Source organism: Delphinus delphis, chromosome 18 (assembly GCF_949987515.2).
Source record: "Delphinus delphis chromosome 18, mDelDel1.2, whole genome shotgun sequence".
In the NCBI taxonomy this organism is placed as follows: Eukaryota; Metazoa; Chordata; class Mammalia; order Artiodactyla; family Delphinidae; genus Delphinus; species Delphinus delphis.
The window spans coordinates 24,583,486-24,605,835 of record NC_082700.1 but is presented as its reverse complement, the minus strand read 5'-3'; the positions used below and the strand labels follow the sequence as shown (position 1 = coordinate 24,605,835).

General features: G+C 38.1%; 1 protein-coding gene across 3 annotated transcripts in view; it reads right to left on the bottom strand.

Moving 5' to 3' along the window:
• The window catches only part of VWA8 (von Willebrand factor A domain containing 8), a 369,390-nt gene that overhangs the window by 125,244 nt on the left and 221,796 nt on the right, over nt 1–22,350 (bottom strand). For all 3 annotated transcript variants that reach the window (XM_059995512.1, XM_059995513.1, XM_059995514.1), the window contains 3 exons: nt 7,212–7,320; nt 5,938–6,076; nt 3,139–3,338 (listed from right to left, as the gene is read on the bottom strand). In XM_059995512.1, the coding sequence (XP_059851495.1) occupies nt 3,139–3,338; nt 5,938–6,076; nt 7,212–7,320 (448 nt within the window). The remainder of the gene's footprint in view (nt 1–3,138; nt 3,339–5,937; nt 6,077–7,211; nt 7,321–22,350) is intronic.

The following is a 22,350-nucleotide window of genomic DNA, read 5'->3' as shown; positions in this document are numbered from 1 at the left end:
TTGGTATATGTAAATTTGACAGTTTATCTGACAGCTGAAAATCTGGCAAGATTGTTTGAATAAATACTCCAAATGCAGACTCCTATTTAAATTTGATTGGTTTCCTGAATCAAAAATCACCAAGACATGTGCTTTTTAGGACAGATTCTTCTGGCTATAGAATTCAATTCAATGGCATTGGTATTTTGTTGGAAATCTATAAAGTAAAACCCTTATTCCAATGTGATGGACACAAACCTTTATAAGCAATAGCTGGATATTGATAAATTCTGCTTCTAGGAGAAAGCCATATTGAAAAAAATTGTGAAAACCAGAAAAAATTTTATTAACTCAGAATTTATGATAATTATTTAGGCAAAGTCTAAAGTTAACTTATTTACTCAACGAAATACTGCTGTGTTACTTATGCAACTTTTTATTCTTGATTAGAAACAGTCTAAAAGTACTGTTTCTAGGTAACACTTTACTTTCACAGTGTGTTTAAATACTTAACAAGTAACAACATTACATTTTTTCCATATTTTCCTATTATGAATACTTTAAAAAATTTTCAGACCATTCTTTTCCCCACGTTTCTGCAGTGAGCGACAGCATGGATGAAGTTTAATTCTGGTGATGTCAATCCAATTTGGTTTGAACCTCAGTTCTACTATGTATTTACTGGGCAAGTTATTTAAACTTACTGAGACTCAGTTTTCTCACACGTAAATATTGCTAAAGCTACCTCGCTGGGCCTGTGGAAGAATAACACGGAATAATGTATGTAACCTTTTCCTTGACACATTTGTCAGCATTTAATAATTGATCCTCCTCCTTGAGATATTCATCACTTGCCGTCTGGGATACCACACCCTGGTGTAACCATCTACTTCACTGGGCACTCATTTTCAGTTCCCCTGGGTTGATTCATCCTCACCTCTCTCATTTCTTAATATTTCATTGCCCCAGGGCTTAGTCCTCAGACTTCTCTTTTCCACCCACATTCATTCCCTTAGTGATCTCTTTCAGTTTCATGACTTTAAATAACATTTATATGCCAGTGATGCCCAGTGTATGTTTCCTGTTCTGACTTCTCCGTTAAACACCAGGATCACCTACTTGGATATGTTATAGGCATCTCGAATTTAATCATACATCTAATCTTCCCCTCCAAATCAATTCCTTCCTCATCTCAGTTCATGGCAGGTCTATCCTTCCAGTTGCTCAGGCCCTACATCTTAAAGTTGATCTTAGTTTACTCTCTTTCACCTCATATATCTGATCTGTTCAGAAATCTTCTTGGTCCCACCTTCAGAATATATCCAGAATCCATCATTACTTATGACCGCCATCCTCCTCCAAACTGCAATGATCTCTTGCTTGGACCATTGTAAAAATCTCTTCATTAATCTCCTTCACTCTGCTTTAGTACCTACAGACTATTCACCTAAGAGGAACTGGAGAAATCTTTTAAAAATATAAGTCAGATCTTGCTTCTCCTCTGCTTGAAACCCTCTAAGACCTTCCCCTTTCCTCACAGTCAGGCCGCAGAACGTTAGAATGATTTACAAGGCTCTACACCTCTGCTTCCCCAGCCTTCCACCACGTCCCTGACCCAACCCACTGAGTGACCTCTTTGACCCCACCTCCTTATACCCTCCCCCTCATTCAGTCTTCCCCACCACGCTTCTTTAAAGATGGAGAGCCATGTTCCAGCCTCTGGGCCTTTGAACTTACAATTCCTTTGCCTAGAACTCTCTTATTCCTGATATCTCTTCTCTCCCTCACCTCTATCAGATCTTTGCTTAAATATCACTTTCTCAGTTAGGCAATCCCTGCCCGCCCACCCTGTTTTAAAGGCAACCTTCCTCCCAGCCTTCTATTTTACTCTCCCTTGCTTCTCATCTTCTGACTTAAGATGTAATTATTTACTTTGCTTATTGTCTACCTTTTGCACCAGAACGTAAGCTTTTGAGAACAAGGATTTTTGTTGTTTTGTTCATGGCAGTATCCCTAATAGTAGGCACATGATACATATCTGATGAATGAATAATATGCTTAGTATACTATTTGGTAGATACTAGGTGGGTAATAGGTCTGCAAAAACATTGTACTCCTTTCTATTGGATAGTACAGATTAACTTGGACCTGGAGAATTCTCATTAATTGAAACACAGACTGTCTTTTGACCTATATCTTCTGTTTGGAATTACTTTTAGCCTGACTCTGGGCATCTGTACTTTTCATTAGTGTTGTCTTACAATAGTAGTGATGGTTGGAACTTGAGCATCATTAGATACTAAAGAATCTCAGTGTATTCCTGCAATGGCCTGATGCCCTCCCCAAATTTGTAGGCTGAAGTCCTAAGCCCCAATATATTAGGAAGTGGGGCCTATGGAGATGATTAGGTCATGAAGGTGGAGTCTTCACGAATGGGATTACCACCCTTATAAAAGAGACACGAAAGAGATCCCTGCTCCTACTGCCGTGTGAGGCTACCATGAAAAGACAGCTGTCTAGGAAGTGGGTTCTCACCAGACGCTGAATACGCAAGCGCCTTGATCTTGGACTTCCTAGGCTGCAGAACTGTGAGAAATAAATTTCTTCTGTTCATAAGCTACCTAGTCTATGGTACTTGTGTTACAGCAGCCCAAACAGACTAAGACAATTCCATTCAGTATATTTACATGGCTATCTCCACATAAAGAATGCCATTCAGGTTTCAGGTAAAATGTCATCTCCTAAGGGGAGATATCTCAGCACTCTTTTGAGTACCGTTTACCCTTTCATCTCCTCCTACCCTACCCCCATCATTCCTTAGGACCTTACCTTATTTTTATACAGCACCTATCACTACTTGAAATTGGTATTTATTTGTTGGCTTACTTGTTTGTTGTCTATCCCCGCAAAGAGAATGTAAGCTTCACAACAAAGAATTATCTAGCCTCAAATGTCATTAGTGATGAGGTTGAGAAGTCTCTGCAGAGAGGAAGATATTAGCCTGCCTTGTGGTACTGATAAAATACAACTCCTGATCCCGTCCTTCAGTCCCTGACCTCAATCTTTATGAAAGCACATATTTTTAGTTATAGGTTGAAAAACACTCTTGCCTTCTCCTTTGCATCAGTTACCCTGGGCATCATTAGACCATGTCATTACCTGCTGCTCATGGAGAATCACTTGACCCTTGAGGGGATTTCCCAGCGGCGCCACTGTCACAAATGGGTGCCAGACTCCACTGGCCGCTCTTGGGAAGATGTCAAAAAGGTCCACAAAGTAGCCGCTTTTCCCAGTCATATTCATAAAGTATAAGGAAACGGGATTGCATGCAACTACATAGAGAGTATTTTCCTCATTTTCTGAAATGACAAAAAAGTGTTAATTCCATGGTCTGCAATAGATTTTCTGACTGGTCAAAAGGTCCAGTGAAAACTGAATCGTGAGGCAGCACACAATCAGAACTCAGCAGATGATTTGCAAATGGATTGATTAGGTCGAAGAGCACTTGCAGAAGCAATTTCACACCTGCTGTAAATGTACATTGGGTCACACCTACCTATTCCTGGAAGTTAAGTATCTGGTCCCCAAAGAATCTATAACATCTCATGCTAACACCATTAAATATTTAACACTCCTCAATGTCAGGAAATTCTTCCTTGCATGAAAGTATTTTATGCCTCAGTAAAAGTCTGTTCCCTCTTATTTTATTATTGGCTCAGATGGACAACAGCTGGTCAACATCTTCTATCTGCTAATCTGGCATTTCCCGGCTAGTTACTAGATCTTTAGGCTTTTCTAGTAAATAAGTAATCCCATTTTTTGTTCTTAGCTCTATGGATCTTATTTTCCAAATTATCTTTTTTCATATTTGTGTATTTATTATTACAAAGTCTCTGTCTTTTCAAACTAGTACTTGACTAGGTCCATTTTTTGAATTCTATTTCAGTGCTTCTTCAACTTTCAAGTGCATGTGCATCACCTGGGGATCTAATGAAAATGCAGATTCTGATTCAGTGGGTCCGAGGTGGGGTTTCAGACTCTGCTTTTCCAACAAGCTCCCACGAGATGTCACTGCTGTTGGTTTGAGGGCTTCCCTTAGAGAAGCCAGACTTTGGACTATGTTTCCCATAATCTCTATTTCTGGGAACCTTGAAGCAAGGGATTAAGCTGCTTCTGTATAATAAATGCTATTAACATCACTCATCATCCAGGTATCTATTTACAGTGGTCATATTTTCTGAACCCAAAACTAAGACACAAGATATGAAAATCTGGAAAAAAAATATAGTGTATGTGTGTGTGCATGTATATGTCATGTCTACACATAAAGACTAAATATATATAAAGATATAGAAAACTCAAATATATATAAATATATATAAAGATATGGTAAATTTAAATAAGCTAACATTGATAAGAAACACAAATCAATGGAAGGGCAGAAGAAGACATATGATTTAGGAGGCAATGTGAACTCTGTGTGTGTGTGTGTGTGTGTGTGTGTGTGTGTGTGTGGATGTGTGCTACAGTTCTAAATATCAGATAGAATCACACAACTTATAATTTAAGAATCTTTTTAATGCTTCTACTATCAGCACAAATAAGTTCAATTCAACATTTATTGAGCACCTTTGTACACAGTATAGGGACCAGGGAATATAATAACAGTATTAATAGAAATGTAAAAAGAAAAAAATAAATAGAAATATACTTCACGAACTTACAATTGCTCTCTCTTATTGCAGGCATTAAGTGCTGTTTGGTCTTCGGCTCAAATATATATATATATATATATATATATATACACACACACACACACACACACACACACACACACACACACACACACACATATATGTATATTTAACCCTGACGCTAACCCAAGAAAATGTTCTTTCCTCTCACCAATATAGAATAGGTAAAAAAACAAAGAAATAAAAAACAACACAAAAACCTAGCTCGCAAATGTGGACAACACTAAAATAGAGGGTTGAATTATGTGAGGGACAGCAAATGAGTTCATTTTTAAGGACCAATTCTGACTGGCTCACAGTGGCTGCCTGTGAGAATTGTGAGGCTGTGACAAGGTTTAATGACACGTGTCACTGGCATGGGGCAGAGGATCACAGCATACTTACTTACAATCTCTAAATGTGAGACAAGGGCAAAGTTCAAATTTTATCCGTAAGATTCATACTTAGTCTCTACTAGTGAATGTAAAATATCTTAATAGGGGCACCAATCTGTTACCAACAAAAACCCTGTACATTTTAAAAGCACATATTTTTACTCAACATAGCTGATGTTGGAGAAAACATCCACAGAACTTACATGAACAAAAACTTGCTTCTGAATTTTTGCCTGAATAACCTCCATTGTAGACAAGTTAGAGAATTTCTCCCTTTCCCCTGCCATCACTTCTGTTTATATCACCTTGGTAACTGCCATCAATTGAAAACTTCTGCCAAAAAGTACCCAGGGCACACCGCATGAATCAGTAGGTAATGGCAACAGTCCAGAGAAGCAGATGCCAGAAATTCACATCCTTTATTTGCCATTCTTTACAACGAGAGGTTTAATGACTGCAAATCCTCCTGCTTTCAGGGTTCATGCAATCACCAAACTGGAATCCGAGCCAAAAAAAATCCAATGTTTTTCCTTTTTCTTTCCCTCTTCTATTTTTAGCACACGCCTGGGTGTGTTTAACTTTGTGCTACAATGGTAATGAGAAGCAGACATATGCATATAAACTCAGCAGTGCTTACGTGGATTTCCCAATAGTATTTTGTTAGGTTGTTATAGGAAATTAGTTCTAAATTACATATAATTGCCATCCAATCCAAGAATGACACAGTTACTGAGTCTATCATAGACTTCTTGATGTCTACAGGTTATTTTGATCCTGCTTTTAAAAAAATCACTGCAGGAAGGAAAAATCAAAAGAATAAACTGACATACCATGTGATGTAGCGATGTCGCAGATTAAGTTAATTTCATCCAATGGTAACTTCCAGGAGGCACATTCTTCAGTAAAGGTTTGGGATCTTCCTTCATGTCTTTCTATTGGATACTCCTGTATGTTTATAAGTGCTGGACCCTACAAAAAATAGTTATCTGAGTTAAGACATTTGTGTAGTTGGCAAAAAGTAGAAAAGCTAAAGTTCCTCCAAAATACAGATTTTCAGTTCAAATATTCCACATCTTGATATGCCTCTTCTCATTTTACTGACTAGCATGACACTTATAACAATCATAATACCATATACTTGCATTTATAAATGCTTTCACATGTGCTATCTTATTTAATTTCTCACTTTCTTTTTTTTTTTTACTCACAAAATATAGCAGATGTAAAATCCCATAGGAGTTCTCATTCCTTCATTCTTTCCTAAGCAAGTTTTGAACTTCAAGTATTGGGACCCAGAGCTGTCCAAACCAGAATAATTTTTTAAATACAGTTGACTCTTGAACATTGATTTGCATGCCCTTACAGTCCTTAATTAATCAAAAATGTTTGGGTTAGATATTTACTATTTTGCCATCCATGGGCGCTCTCACCCCTTCTATCTAGGCTGTATCTTAGGAGCTAGAAGATTAAAAACGACATTCCTCACACTCCTATTGCAACTAGTGACTGATACTAGTTAATGTACTGTCTGAGGCTGCTTTTTTGCTCCCATGGCAAAGTTGAGTAGTTGTGACAGAATCTGTATGGTCACAATGCCTAACATATTTACTATCTGGCCCTTTACAGGAAAAGTTTGCTGAGCCTGCCTTACTGTGCAGCTCCCAACAACAGGGGTGGTAGCAGAAGCAAAAACACTCATCTTGAAACCAAAAGTCCAGCGATGGTCCCTTGACTCTGTTCCTCCTGTCCTTTCTAATGATTTTATAAGCATCTAATTCCCCACAGTCAAACCTAGAGGGGTTTCTATTGCAACTAGTGACTGATATTCCTTTGCCCTTTTTCACGAAAACAAATATAATGGAGTAACCATCCTATCTGACTTTCCTGAAATACAGGATAGCGCTTAGGAATTCTACTGGTCATTAGCCATTACCTACATTGAGTCCCTCAGAGGCCAGACTGGCTTAAGAATTAGAGCAGAAGTTAATCTATTCTACAATAACATCAGAACAAGTCATTTCTGAGATTGAATGGATTTTCTCCAGGGAAGATACAGAAAAATGGATAACATTCAATATTCTAATGAAGAAAGAATGATATCAACCTTTACATCTATACGATGAGTTTCTGCTGGACACAATAGTTTTTGCATTCCATTTCTTGACTGACCAATTGTCCAATAGCCCATGAAGGTCTGCTGTGGCAAAGGCAACCTGTCAAGGATTAATTTGAAGAATAAACATTTCTTCTTGTTTCCAAGTCATAGGAAAAAATAATGAGCCATATATTACTGACCACACAAGCAAATTTGAGGAATGCTTTACTTAGAAGTGAGTTATATTTAATTTTATTAAAAGATAGTCTTTAATATGATATTTAAAACATACTTTGAAAAGAAAAAGATTTCACATTTCAGAAACTCAGAAGGTAAGGTCCTAGTCTGTTTTTACCTTAATGACAAATATAATTAGGGTTTACATATTTTTTCCCTGAATTGGTAAATACTTAGCAATTTAATATCAAATTCCCATTACAGTATAGGAAGGATTTAGGAAAAACAATGGAGCAATCCATCAATTTTTTCATTCTATTCTCCTAAATTTGAAATCAAATAATAAATAGTACACAGTACTACCAGTCACATGCTTGTAAGTTGTACAGGGCAAATTTCATAGGGTCTAACTTAGCACTTTAATTTTTTTTTTTAACTTTGACTTGACATATAATATACCTGCAGAAACGTTCATATAAATGTGCCACTTAGTCCTGAGCACACGTGTGCGTCCAGCACCCAAGCATCACCAACACTCAGAAACTCCCATGGACCACTTCAGTCATTACCCCTACCAAGGGAGCTACTATTCTGACTTCTAATGGAATTATTCTGTGTTTAGATTCCATTTTATTTAAAATTACATTTAAACAAAATAACTTGCGAAAACAAATATAGCAACGCTAAAGTACAAACCCACAGACAAATTCTTTATAATAAGTTTTTATTTTTTAATCATGCTACCTTTTCTTTGAATCTTTAAAAGAGGAACCATTAATTTGTCACTTAATTCATTATAAATTTCTTATTCCATGGTAAGTGAAGGCCAAAAATGATTCAGAGTTAAAAGTTCTTTAAAAATAAGGCACGTATATGTGGCTATAAATTGAAATGTATGCTTGAAATGAGCGTGATGATCATTAAAAGAGTACATATTAATATTTAGAAAATCATTTTATTTTCAGTGAAAGAGTAATCTCACAAAATATCTCCATATACTTAATAAGACCACACAAGGCTTAGATATTTTTTGCATAGAATACGAAACCAGAGAAGATTGGTTCAAGATGGCGGAGTAGAAGGATGTGCTCTTACTCTCTCTTGCAAGAACACCAGAATCACAACTAACTGCTGAACAATCATTGACAGGAAGACACTGGAACTCACCAAAAAAGATACTCCACATCCGAAGACAAAGGAGAAGCCACAATGAGATGGTAGGAGGGGCACAATCACAAAAAAATCAAATCCTATAGCTACTGGGTGGGTGACACAAACTGGAGAACACTTATACCACAGAAGTCCACCCACTGGAGTGAAGGTTCTGAGGCCCACGTCAGGCTTCCCAATCTGAGGTTCCAGCAATGGGAGGAGGAATTCCTAGAGAATCAGACTTTGAAGGCTAGCTGGATTTGAATGCAGGACTTCGACAGGACTGGGGGAAACAGAGACTCCACTCTTGGAGGGCACACACAAAGTAGTGTGTGCACCGGGACCCAGGGGAAGGAGCAGTAACCCCACAGGAGACTGAACCAGACCTACCTGCTAGTGTTGGAGGGTCTCCTGCAGAGGCAGGGGGTGGTTGTGTCTCACCGTGAGGACAAGGACACTGGCAGCAGAAGTTCTGGGAAGCACTCCTTGGTGTGAGCCCTCCCAGAGTCCGCCATTAGGCCCGCCAAAGAGCCCGGATCGCCTCAGGCCAAACAATTAACAGGGAGGAAACTCAGCTCCACCCATCAGCAGACAAGAGGATTAAAGTTTTACTGAGCTCTGCCCACCAAAGCAACAGCCAGCTCTGCCCACCACCAGTCCCTCCCATCAGGAAACTTGCACAAGCCTCTTAGATAGCCTAATGCACCAGAGGGCAGACAGCAGAAGCAAGAAAAACTACAATCCTGTAGCCTGTGGAACAAAAACCACATTCACAGAGAGACAGACAAAATGAAAAGGCAGAGGGCTATGTACCAGATGAAGGAACAAAATAAACCCCGAGAAAAACAACTAAATGAAGTAGAGATAGGCAACTTTCCAGAAAAAGAATTCAGAATAATGATAGTGAAGATGGTGCAGGACCTCAGAAAAAGAATGGAGGCAAAGATTGAGAAGATGCAAGAAATGTTTAACAAAGATCTAGAAGAACGAAAGAACAAACAAACAGAGATGAACAATACAATAACTGAAATGAAAAATACACTAGAAGGAATCAATAGCAGAGGCAGAAGAACAGATAAGTGACCTGGAAGACAGAATGGTGGAATTCACTGCTGTGGAACAGAATAAAGAAAAAAGAATGAAAAGAAATGAAAACAGCCTAAGAGACCTCTGGGACAACATTAAACACAACAACATTCGCATTATAGGGGTCCCAGAAGGAGAAGAGAGAGAGAAAGGACCCGAGAAAATATTTGAAGAGATTATAGTTGAAAACTTCCCTAACATGGGAAAGGAAATAGCCACCCAAGTCCAGGAAGTGCAGAGAGTCCCATACAGGATAAACCCAAGGAGAAACACACCGAGACACATAGTAATCAAATCGGCAAAAATTAAAGACAAAGAAAAGTTATTGAAAGCAGCAAGGGAAAAATGACAACATACAAGGGAACTCCCATAAGGTTAAAAGCTGATTTCTCAGCACAAACTCTACAAGCCAGAAGGGAGTGGCATCATATACTTAAAGTGGTGAAAGGGAAGAAACTACAACCAAGATTACTCTACCCAGCAAGGATCTCGTTCAGATTCGATGGAGAAATCAAAAGCTTTACAGACAAGCAAAAGCTAAGAGAATTCAGCACCAACAAACCAGCTTTACAACAAATGCTAAAGGAACTTCTCTAAGTGGAAAACACCAGAGAAGAAAAGGACCTACAAAGCCAAACCCAAAACAATTAAGAAAATGGTAATAGGAACACAAATATCGATAATTACCTTAAACAGGAATGGATTAAATGCTCCAACCAAAAGACACAGACTTGCTGAATGGATACAAAGACAAGACCCATATATATTCTGTCTACAAGAGACCCACTTCAGACCTAGGGACACATTCAGACTGAAAGTGAGGGGATGGAAAAAGATATTCCATGCAAATGGAAATCAAAAGAAAGCAATACTCATATCAGATAAAATAGACTTTAAAATAAAGAATGTTAAAAGAGACAAGGAAGGACACTACATAATGATCAAGGGATCAATCCAAGAAGGAAATATAACAATTATAAATATATATGCCCCCAACATAGGGGCACCTCAATACATAAGGCAACTGCAAACAGCTATAAAAGAGGAAGTCGACAGTAACACAATAATAGTAGGGGACTTTAACACCTCACTTACACCAATGGACAGATCATCCAAACAGAAAATTAATAAGGAAACACAAGCTTTAAATGACACAATAGACCAGATAGATTTAATTGATATTTATAGGATATTCCATCCCAAAACAGCAGATTACACTTTCTTCTCAAGTGCGCATGGAACATTCTCCAGGTTAGATCACATCTTGGGTCACAAATCAAGCCTCAGTAAATTTAAAACTGAAATCATATCAAGCATCTTTTCTGACCACAACGCTATGAGATTAGAAATCAATTACAGGAAAAAAACACAAACACATGGAGGCTAAACAAGACGTTACTAAATAACCAAGAGATCACTGAAGAAATCAAAGAGGAAATCAAAAAATACCTAGAGACAAATGATAATGAAAACACAATGATCCAAAACCTAGGGGATGCAGCAAAAGCAGTTCTAAGAGGGAAGTTTGTAGCTATACAAGCCTACCTCAAGAAACAAGAAAAATCCCAAATAAACATTCTAAACTTACCCCTAAAGGAACAAGAGAAAGAAGAACAAACAAAACCCAAAATTAGCAGAAGGAAAGTAATCATAAAGATCAGAGCAGAAATAAATGAAATAAAAACAAAGAAAACAATAGCAAAGATCAATAAATCTAAAAGCTGGTTCTTTGAGAAGATAAACAAAATTGATAAACCATTAGCCAGACTCATCAAGAAAAAGAGGGAGAAGACTCAACTCAATGAAATTAGAAACAAAAAAGAAGTTACAACAGACACCGCAGAACTACAAAGCATCCAAAGAGACTACGACAAGCAACTCTATGATAATAAAATGGACAACCTGGAAGAAATGGGAAAAATTCTTAGAAAGGTATAACCTTCCAAGACTGAACCAGGAAGAAACAGAAAATATGAACAGACCAATCACAAGTGATGAAACTGAAACTGTGATTAAAAATCTTCCAACAAACAAAAGTCCAGGACCAGATGGCTTCACAGGTGAATTCTCTCAAACATTTAGAGAAGAGCTAACACCCATCCATCTCAAACTCTTCCAAAAAACTGCAGAGGAATGAACACTCCCAAACTCACTCTATGAGGCCACCATCACCCTGATACCAAAACCAGATAAAGATACTACAAAAAAAGAAAATTACAGACCAATATCACTGATAAATATAGATGCAAAAAGCCTCAACAAAATAGTAGCAAACACGGGCTTCCCTGGTGGCGCAGTGGTTGAGAGTCCGCCTGCCGATGCAGGGGACACGGGTTCGTGCCCTGGTCCGAGAAGATCCAACATGCCACAGAGCGGCTGAACCCATGAGCCATGGCCACTGAGCCTGCGCGTCCGGAGCCTGTGCTCCGCAATGGGAGAGGCCACAACAGTGAGAGGTCTGCGTACAGCAAAAAAAAAAAAATACTAGCAAACAGAATCCAACAACACATTAAAAGGATCGTACACCATGATCAAGTGGGATTTATCCCAGGGATGTAAGGATCCTTCAATATAGGCAAATCCATCAATGTGATACACCATATAAACAAATTGAATAAAAACCATATGATCATCTCAATAGATGCAGAAAAAGCTTTTGAAAAAATTCAACACCTATTTATGATAAAAACTCTCTAGAAAGTGGGCATAGAGGGAACCTCCCTCAACATAACAAAGGCCATATATGACAAACCCACAGCAAACATCATTCTCAATGGTGAAAAACCGAAAACATTTCCCCTAAGACCAGGAACAAGACAAGGATGTCCACTTTTGCCACTATTTTTCAACACAGTTTTGGAAGTCCTAACCACAGCAATCAGAGAAGAAAAAGAAATGAAAGGAATACAAATTGGAAAAGAAGTAAAATTGTCACTGTTTGCAGATGACATGATACTATACATAAAGAATCCTAAAGATGCCACCAGAAAGCTACTAGAGCTAATCAATGAATTTGGTAAAGTTGCAGGATACAAAATTAATGCACAGAAATCTCTTGCATTCCTATACACTAATGATGAAAAATCTGAAAGAGAAATTAAGGAAACACTCCCATTTACCATCGCAACAAAAAGAATAAAATACCTAGGAATAAACCTACCTAGGGAGACAAAAGACCTGTAGACAGAAAACTATAAGACACTGTTGAAAGAAATTAAAGATGATACAAACAGATGGAGAGATATACCATGTTCTTGGATTGGAAGAATCAACACTGTGAAAATGACCATACTACCCAAAGCAATCTACAGATTCAATGCAATCCCCATCAAATTACCAATGGCATTTTTTACAGAACTAGAAAAAAAAGTCTTAAAATTTGTATGGAGACACAAAAGACCCCGAATAGCCAAAACAGTCTTGAGGGAAAAAAACGGAGCTGAAGGAATCAGACTTCCTGACTTCAGACCATTCTACAAAGCTACAGTAATCAAGACAATATGGTATTGACAAAAAAACAGAAATATAGATCAATGGAACAGGATAGAAAGCCCAGAGATAAACCCACGCACCTATGGTCAACTAACCTATGACAAAGGAGGCAAGCATATAAAATGGAGAAAAGACAGCCTCTTCAATAAGTGGTGCTGGGAAAACTGGACAGCTCCATGTAAAAGAATGAAATTAGAGGGCTTCCCTGGTGGCGCAGTGGTTGAGAGTCCGCCTGCCAATGCAGGGGACACGGGTTCGTGCCCCGGTCCGGGAGGATCCCACGTGCTGCGGAGCGGCTGGGCCCATGAGTGATGGCCACTGGGCCTGCGTGTCCGGAGCCTGTGCTCCATGGCGGGAGAGGCCACAGCAGTGAGAAGCCCGTGTACCGCAAAAAAAACCCAAAACAAAACAAACAACAACAACAAAAAGAATGAAATTAGAAAACTCCCTAACACCATACACAAAAATAAACTCAAAATGGATTAGAGACCTAAATATAAGACCAGACACTATAAAACTCCTAGAGGAAAACATAGGAAGAACACTCTTTGATATAAATCACAGCAAGATCTTTTTTGATCCACCTCCTAGAGTCATGGAAATAAAAACAAAAATAAACAAATGGGACCTAATGAAACTTAAACGCTTTTGCAAAGCAAAGGAAACTACACACAAGACCAAAAGACAGCCCTCATAATGGGAGAAAATATTTGCGAACAAATCAACGGACAAAGAATTAATCTCCAAAATATATAAACAGCTCATGCAGCTCAATATTAAAAAAGCAAACAAGCCAATCAAAAAGTGGGGAGAAGACCTAAATAGACATTTCTCCAAAGCAGACATACAGATGGCCAAGAAGCACATGAAAAGCTGCTCAACATCACTAATTATTAGAGAAATGCAAATCCAAACTACAGTGAGGTATCACCTCACACCAGTTAGGATGGGCATCATCAGAAAATCTACAAACAAATGCTGGAGAGGGTGTGGAGAAAACGGAACCCTCTTGCACTGTTGGTGGGAATGTAAATTGATACAGCCACTATGGAGAACAGTATGGAGGTTCCTTAAAAAACTAAAAACAGAATTACCATATGACCCAGCAATCCCACTACTGGGCATATACCAGAGAAAACTATAATTCAAAAAGACATATGCACCCCAATGTTCATTGCAGCAGTATGTACAATAGCCAGGTCATGGAAGCAACCTAAATGCCCAGTGACAGACCAATGGATAAAGAAGATGTGGTACATGTATACAATGGAATATTACTCAGCCATAAAAAGGAATGAAATTGGGTCATTTGTAGAGATGTGGATGAATCTAGAGACTGTCATACAAAGTGAAGTAAGTCAGAAAGAGAAAAAGAAATATCGCATATTAACTCATATATGAGGAACCTAGAAAAATGGTACAGATGAACCGGCTTGCAGGGCAGAAATTGAGACACAGATGTAGACAACAAACATATGGACACCAAGGGGGGAAAGTGGCAGGGGATGGTGGTGGTGGTGTGATGAATTAGGTGATTGGGATTGACAGGTATACACTAATATGTATAAAATGGATAACTAATAAGAACCGGCTGTATAAAAAATAAATAAAATTAAATTTAAAAAAGGTTTGCTAAATTGTACAAAAAAAGAATATGAAACCATGCTTTCTGGTGGAATATGATTTTTGTCCTTTGAAATGTTAATGTTTAACACAGAAGGAAAGAAATTTAAAAGAAATTTACATTGAAATTTTTCTAAGTCATAAATCATTCGGAAGTACGTATGTGTTTTTGTATCTGTCATTTAAAATACATTTTAAGTACGTGGACAATTATCCTGATCGGTCATCCACTTATTTCCATGTTTCTACCGGTAATGAGGTGGAAGAGGCAGTGAGTCAGAGGATTTACTATTACTGTGTTCTCTCTTAAATGTTATAAAAACACATTTCCGTGTCAAAAGGGCAGATCTTGAAAACATCTCATAGACTGGAATCTCCCTGTCCTTGTTTAGGGAATGAACAGGATTCTTCATTGCTTTCAGCAGTTCACCAAAGGAGAATTAAGTCTCTAAATACAGAGGAGAAAACAAAGGAAGGAGACACACCTAAGTTCCCTCTAGTGTAGAAGACTTAGTAGGTTCTAGTGCTAGTTCTTTTATTAACTAGCAAACTTGTGAAGGGAAAAGTTAGACAATTTCTCTGAGTGTTAATTTCTTCCTTTGTGAGATGAAAGGGATAATCTGTAAGGTTCTGGTTTCTTACAGCTGGGGGAGGTCTCTGATGATCACTAAAGTGAGTGGAGCGAAGTACCAGTGGTAGATCTTACATTACCTTAGTGCTCTGGAGTTAAAATAAATAAACAGAATGAAATTATCTATACCTATCTATACCTATACCTATCAATAGAATAGGTGCCTGATAGACAAAATTGCTGTTTTTTTTTTTTAAAAAAGGAGCTCTACATACATCCTAAATTGGCTCTTTGAAGACAAGAGAAACAGTTACACATCTGGAAATCTAATCAGAAGTGGAGAACTGCTTAATAAAAATGATGCTCGGTTGATAGGTTGAAATCTAGCCTAAAAAAATGTCTAATATATCCTTTAATAATCCCACAAAGTATCATACAGATGCTAAAAACAAAACAAAACCAAAAACCTTTATCCATTTGGGAAAAAGTAACTTTGCTTGACTTCCAATTTTTACTGACAACCCCCAGGGATATTCATGAAAGCTGCTTTGAACTTGCCAACTCATTCTAAGTAACAGTCATGGAAATTACAGGTTGCCTGGTTCCATTTAAAAATAGTACTAGCAGTTTGGTTGGCAGAGTATGGGAAAGACCTTCAGGTGCCCCATATAGAAGCTATTCCAGAACCACATAACAAGATGCTATTAGCGTTAACAATTGCAACTGAAAGTCACATACGCAGGGTGTTCTGCTGTTGCACAATCAAACTGACTCTGTCAGATCCTTGGTAACACAGGGAGTTGTTTCTAGACTTCCTGTGGGCTCCAGGCTGGCCAACTGAGGTAAACCAAAGCCCCTCATTTATTTTCCACTAAGTCCTCCCAATAAGTTGTGGAAAAATTTGATGGTTATTAACTCTCTCCCCTTCAATAAGTTAGTAGTTAGGGGGAAGGGGAATTATAACTGAGTGTATGAATAAGCTTTGGAATTCGAGACATATTCAACAGTAATTTGGGGGTAATTCTAACTACTAACCAGTTAGCAAAAGGCCCTACATTCCATTACTGAAATCTGTCACTCAACTCCAACCAGACTTAAGTTGTTATACCTGACCTGATTGAAACAACAATGCCATTTTCCATAGTTTTAAGATCTTGTCACTTGTATTGTTTAAGTCTGTTAAAGTCCTAGCTGGAATGATGTCTGGATTTGATTTTAAAGGGGAAGAGGATGAACTTAAGACTTATTAATAGTACTACTTTTTATCATGTCATTCATGAATTTATGTTTTTTAAAACAATGAAGTATTTCAATTCATATGTTGTGATGTTTCTTAATCCCTTGTGGAAGAATTAATAAAGATCTGGAAGAAAAACTTTTAACTAAAAAAAAAGGTGACTTTCAAAATTATGACTCAGGTCAAATTATAGCACTTAGCCAAGTTACAGAAAGGAAAAAGTTTTTTTTAAGCATGCATACATTTCATAACACGGTGCACATGGACACCAAAGTTGAGTTATAGAGTCTGAATGACATACAAGAGATTTGTCTAAGATTGTTCCATAGAGGTGAGCTGGGGTTTTAAAGAGTATGTTCTGGCAAACTTCTGCCTTCTCTGAACATTTGCCAATACTATTTCTGGAGTATGAAAGAAACACATGAAAAAGATTTGGATCTTTCTAGGGGCATTCTGCAAAAGTTGTTGATATACCTATTATCAACAATTCCTGAAACATTTCCTTACCACAAGAACTACTAATTTTCATGGGAATAATGGAACCCTTCTGGGTAGTTCCACCGACACTCAAAAATTCACCAATTACTACCATCTTTGAGAAGAAAAAGAACAACTCCAATTTTAGCAGGCCTCACTCATTCCTAATGTTTTAAATCTAACCTCTGGTAATAATTAACTGAGTTTACTGGAACCTTTAATAGAATAACACTGACAAATATTTCCACCTTTGGTTCTCACCCCTTCCTCTTACTCTCCAGCTAATGTATGCCTTAGTTACCTCAAATTGCTACTTGCTGTTCCTGAACACGCTATGCATTTTCATGCTTCCATGAGGTTATTACTTCAGCCCAGAATTCCTTTCTGCTATTGCCTCTTTGATGAAATCCTTCTCATCTTTAAGGCCCAATTCAAATATTACTTCCCCTTGCATCCCTCTCCCATATTTCTTTCTGGGCAGAATGAATCTCTTGCTCTTCTGGGTTTCCACGGAAATTTGTACATATGGAACTCTTAGAAACTCTTAAGATAGAGTTCTGTAGAATTTGCCATTTTCAAATTTAAGACCTGATAGAGAATAACAGTTTTAGAGAGCATGGTCAGAAGTGAATCTATGAAATCCCTTGTAAATATTTATACTCACTAAAATAAAAAGTCAACACACTACATAGAGAAAACAGAAATGTCACTCTAAACACTTTAAATTAGTAATAATGGGTACTACTATCCCCAATTACCCTCCCTTGTTTGCTAGAAACTTCTGAATTTCCCTTCCCTACGGTCACACATGTTGCTGGTAAATGAATTTTGCTTTGCTGCGAATGATATGTACACGAGTATGTACATGTGCTTTCCCTTTCACTGGCTGGCTCTGCATTTAGACATTATGGTTTTCACTTTATAACTTAGACTTGTGCACCTCTGCCACCAAGGTCCTGCTGTGGTCACAGAAATAAAGATTCATTTGGATATAGGATGGAAAAAGATTTAGGGAGACTTGTTATTCTTGGCTAACACTTCTCAAATTGCTCCCTGGTATCCAGCGTGACACTGCGCAGGGTCTGTGCTGCTGCCCAGGGTCACTCCGTGCTAAAGCAGATGTTGTCACCTTGCTCCACATATCTCTGGCTTTCTTCTTCTTCATAGAAGATGTGAAACTACCGTTCTGGGGCTTGGGTTTCCTTTCCCTCATCTCTCTTCAAATTTCACTGCAAAAACTTCTCTTTTTCTGCCATCTGCTTTACCAACTACATCTTAGTATTTTCCAATCTTAAATTCTTTCCGTTTCTAATTATCCACATCAATAATGACTGGGACTGAAACTTTCCCAGTTGGAAATTTTCCCAGAAAACAAACAAACAAACAAAAGTTGTTTGGGGCTTCCCTGGTGGCGCAGTGGTTGAGAGTCCACCTGCCGATGCAGGGGACACGGGTTCGTGCCCCGGTCCGGGAAGATCCCACATGCCACGGAGCGGCTGGGCCCGTGAGCCATGGCCGCTGAGCCTGCGCGTCCGGAGCCTGTGCTCCGCAACGGGAGAGGCCACAACAGTAAGAGGCCCAAGTAAAAAAAAAAAAAAGGTTGTTTGAGTCCTGTTATTTCCCACAAAAAGGACTCACAGGATGAGAAACCCTACTGCGAATGTAGTACTTTGAACATAAAATTGCGTAATAAGGTTGGGAGTTTACATGTTTTCCCAAGATTGTTAATTCATTGAAGGTAAGGCTGACATCTTACTCACTTGTATCTCTGGCACTCAGAATCCATCGACCCTGCTAAGGAAACCTCTCTCACCGGCGTCCCTCTGTTTCATTCCCACTGCCACAATGGAAGCTCTCACTGTTCATCACCGGGATTACTGCAGTTGCTTCCCAGCAGGTGGGTCTTCCTGCCTTCAGTTTCACGGCCTTTCAGTTTCTTATCTTTAGAAAACTTAAAGGGGTCTTCCTAAATTATGAATCAGACCATGCTACTTTCTGGCTTCAAATTCTTCTAGGGTTCCCCCGACTCTTCTCTCCCTTTTAGTCTCACCACATAGCATGCCCTCATTTAATCTTTAGTTTTAGTCACCAAAATACTTGCATTTTCCAAAAGGCACCATGACCTCTTAAAACTGTCTCTGCGTGAAGCGCTTTCTTCTCCTTTATTTGCCTGGAGAACACCTAGTCATCCTATAAAGATTCAGCTTGGTTACTGTCCCTGAATCTCCCCCAGGGCAGAAGGCAGCAACCCCACCTCTTCACTCGCTCTTGTGTGGCTCTCACAGAACACAAGTCACTCTACTTCAGTGCTTCCCCAATTATAATGACCTCCTTGAAGGCAGGTACTGAGCCTTCTTCATCTTTATATTTCTGACTCCCTACTTAGTGTTTACCACATAAATGTACCATAGTGTTTGTTAAATGAATGAATATTTGGTTACATTACAACTGACAACATCTTCACCTACTTGTTTCTCATCTTGATGGCAAGTTGCAAACCACCATGGCAGATCTTCCTCACTGCATCCTGACTACATGACTCTCAACAAACAATGCAATCTACTCTGCAAGTGTATTTGGAAGAGTTACCTATCGGTCGGGATTGGGGATTTCTACTCAGCCAGGTGACAGATATCACTTACAAACGCCTAAAGAATCAAGGATAATTCTGTGAGACTGCTGAAGATGAGTATGGAAGAAGATTCATAGATCTTGACAATTTCTATGTAGATTGGTGATATTTTTAAATTTTTCTCTGCACCCCCATAAAGGAGCTGAAAGCAAATAAAATGGCTGTGAAGCTACTTCATAATATACCGAGAGAATAAAGGGCAAGGACTATGAAACTGTAAAGCCCAATACCACCCTTCTGCTTATAATAGTGTCATTATGTAAATCTTACTGTTTTTGAAAACTGAGAGCTCTTTTACGAAGTGCAAGTAGATCATGATGCAGAGTGGAACTGCAGACCTTAGAACTTCACGATCAATATAATGAACTCATCTGTAAAAACCAGACTTCAAAAAGGAAATTATACCATATAATAGTTTGGAAAATGGAAGGAGAAGCACAAAACTTTAAGAAGTGCGTCTTTTAATTTAATGGGATAAATAGTAAACTGATAATCATTCTTATATTGAAAGATACACCTTATGAAATTACTCCTAAGGGATGCCCTGGTTGGGGATGTTTTTGATGTCTCTGGTACTTGGAAGACCCCGTAGTTGGTCTTGGTCAGAGAAGAAGCAGCTGCTGTTGATGTTCCAATTACACAGGATAAGTCTTAATGTAGAAAACTGATTCTAGACAGATACCCTTTTAAGACACATTCAGTATAGATGAAGCTATTCTATCTGCAAATGTGCACACCTGGCACTACTCTAAAGAGAAAGATCAATACTAAACATGATCATGTACCACACACTGCAATGAAATATCAACACCTCTTACAACAGGAAAGCATGACCTTAGTTACCTTCATCGGGAGTTCTGTTAAAATATGCTGTGAGACTGGCTGATAAAGTAATGAATGGTTGCTGATATAAGGGAGAAGAGTGACAACTTGTTCAGGTATCCAATTCATCTAGGGGCAGTGAACCATAGAATCTATGAGTTTGAAGGACATTAAAAGCTATTTAATCCGGTATTCTAAGTTTGAATCACTTGAGTACCTCCCCAACAAGATTCATCCTGATCTCTTTGAACCCGGACTACAAGAAGGTATACCCTACCTTTCCTTTGGGGAGTCCATTCCACCTTTGAACACAGGAGCTATTGGCCCCGCGATGGAGGCCAACTCTAATTTGTAATGACTTAGAAGCAACTCACAGATGCACAGAAAATGCACAGTGATTTATAATTATTCTGCCAAAGCTAACTATATAATGAGTGTGATTTTGAGGATGGTAGTTCTAAGTAAAGGATTCTATACAGAATAAACTGAAAAAAGAAAAGAATCGTTCTGCTCATTTTGAAGAATTTGTGAATGTCACCTATTTTGACTTTTCAAAAATCAAATCCTTATTGTAGGAGAAAAGATATAAGCAAATTTGCTTGCATTGTATAAAAAAGATGTTTTTATTTACTTCTGTAATCCATGACAAATGGCATTAATTTAAAGGACACTGTGATTAAAATGATGGGCCTAGTCACCACATAAAAGTTAAATGTATATTTTGCATGATACATGTCCCAAAAGGGTAGGAAATGAAATTTGGAAAACAACTCTGAAGTTTCTTTAGAAACATTATGTTTAAAATCTTGCAGTCCAGTGTTGATTACATTGCTTTCTCATGCAAGAATGTGGAGACTGCATGGTGAGTGAACAAAAGGCTCTGGAACAGACAGATCTGTGTTTGAATCTCCCATTCTGCCATTTATTAGTTGTATAATTTGTTAAGTTACTTAGAGTCTCTTGAGCCTCAGTTTCTTCATCTGTAACACATACACACACACACTCTTACACCTACTAGATAATAAAATAGGAAGGAATTACTTGCCCAATAGAAAAAACAGAATTGTTGTATAGATTGAGTTAGTATTTGTGAAGTGCTTAGAGCCCTTAGTAAGCATTTGATAAATATCAGTATTTTAATTTTTGCTGCCTTAAAAATGTGTTGTCTTCTCTCCCTTGATACGTTTATGTTGATGTCTACCAATGCATAAAGCTTACTTATATTGTGTTGAACTGCCATAGCAATGTCTGGTTAACTTGATTTCTCATTTGTCATTGGTAAGGGTGCCAATGTTACACCCTTAGAGTAGGCATTGCAGAGCGGTGTAAGCTTTGCTGTCCTGGAGGCAAAGGTCCCACGAAATAGCAATTTCAGAATAGACCTTTACTTTAACATTTTAATTTTATTTAAATAAGAAAACAGAATGAAAAATTCCAGGGCCCAGATAGTCTATGGACATTTAAAAAATAAAATATAGAAAATAATACACATGTTAGAATAGAAAGTGAGGCCCCCTTTCCCCTTTCCAGAGCCTCTCCCAAAGGCAACTACTATTAACAGCTACCACTGTGTTTTAAAATTATTTAAAATGCGAACCTATTAGAGAAATTTAATAAAAATATTGGCTAATATGGTCTTAGACCACTTAAAGTTACCTTATTTTGCTTGAAAAATGAAGTTAATAAAATTTTAATAAAGCATTTGAAAGCAGAGGGAGAATATAGACATCAAGAGGACACTGGAGGAGTAATTACAAGACTCCATAGGGCTTCTTCACCAGCTATGGGACACTTTAAAAGAGCAGTCACATATAACAGTCATTTTTAGATGTACAGTCTGTCTAGCAACAGCATTTCTATGAGTCTGTAAAGGATAATG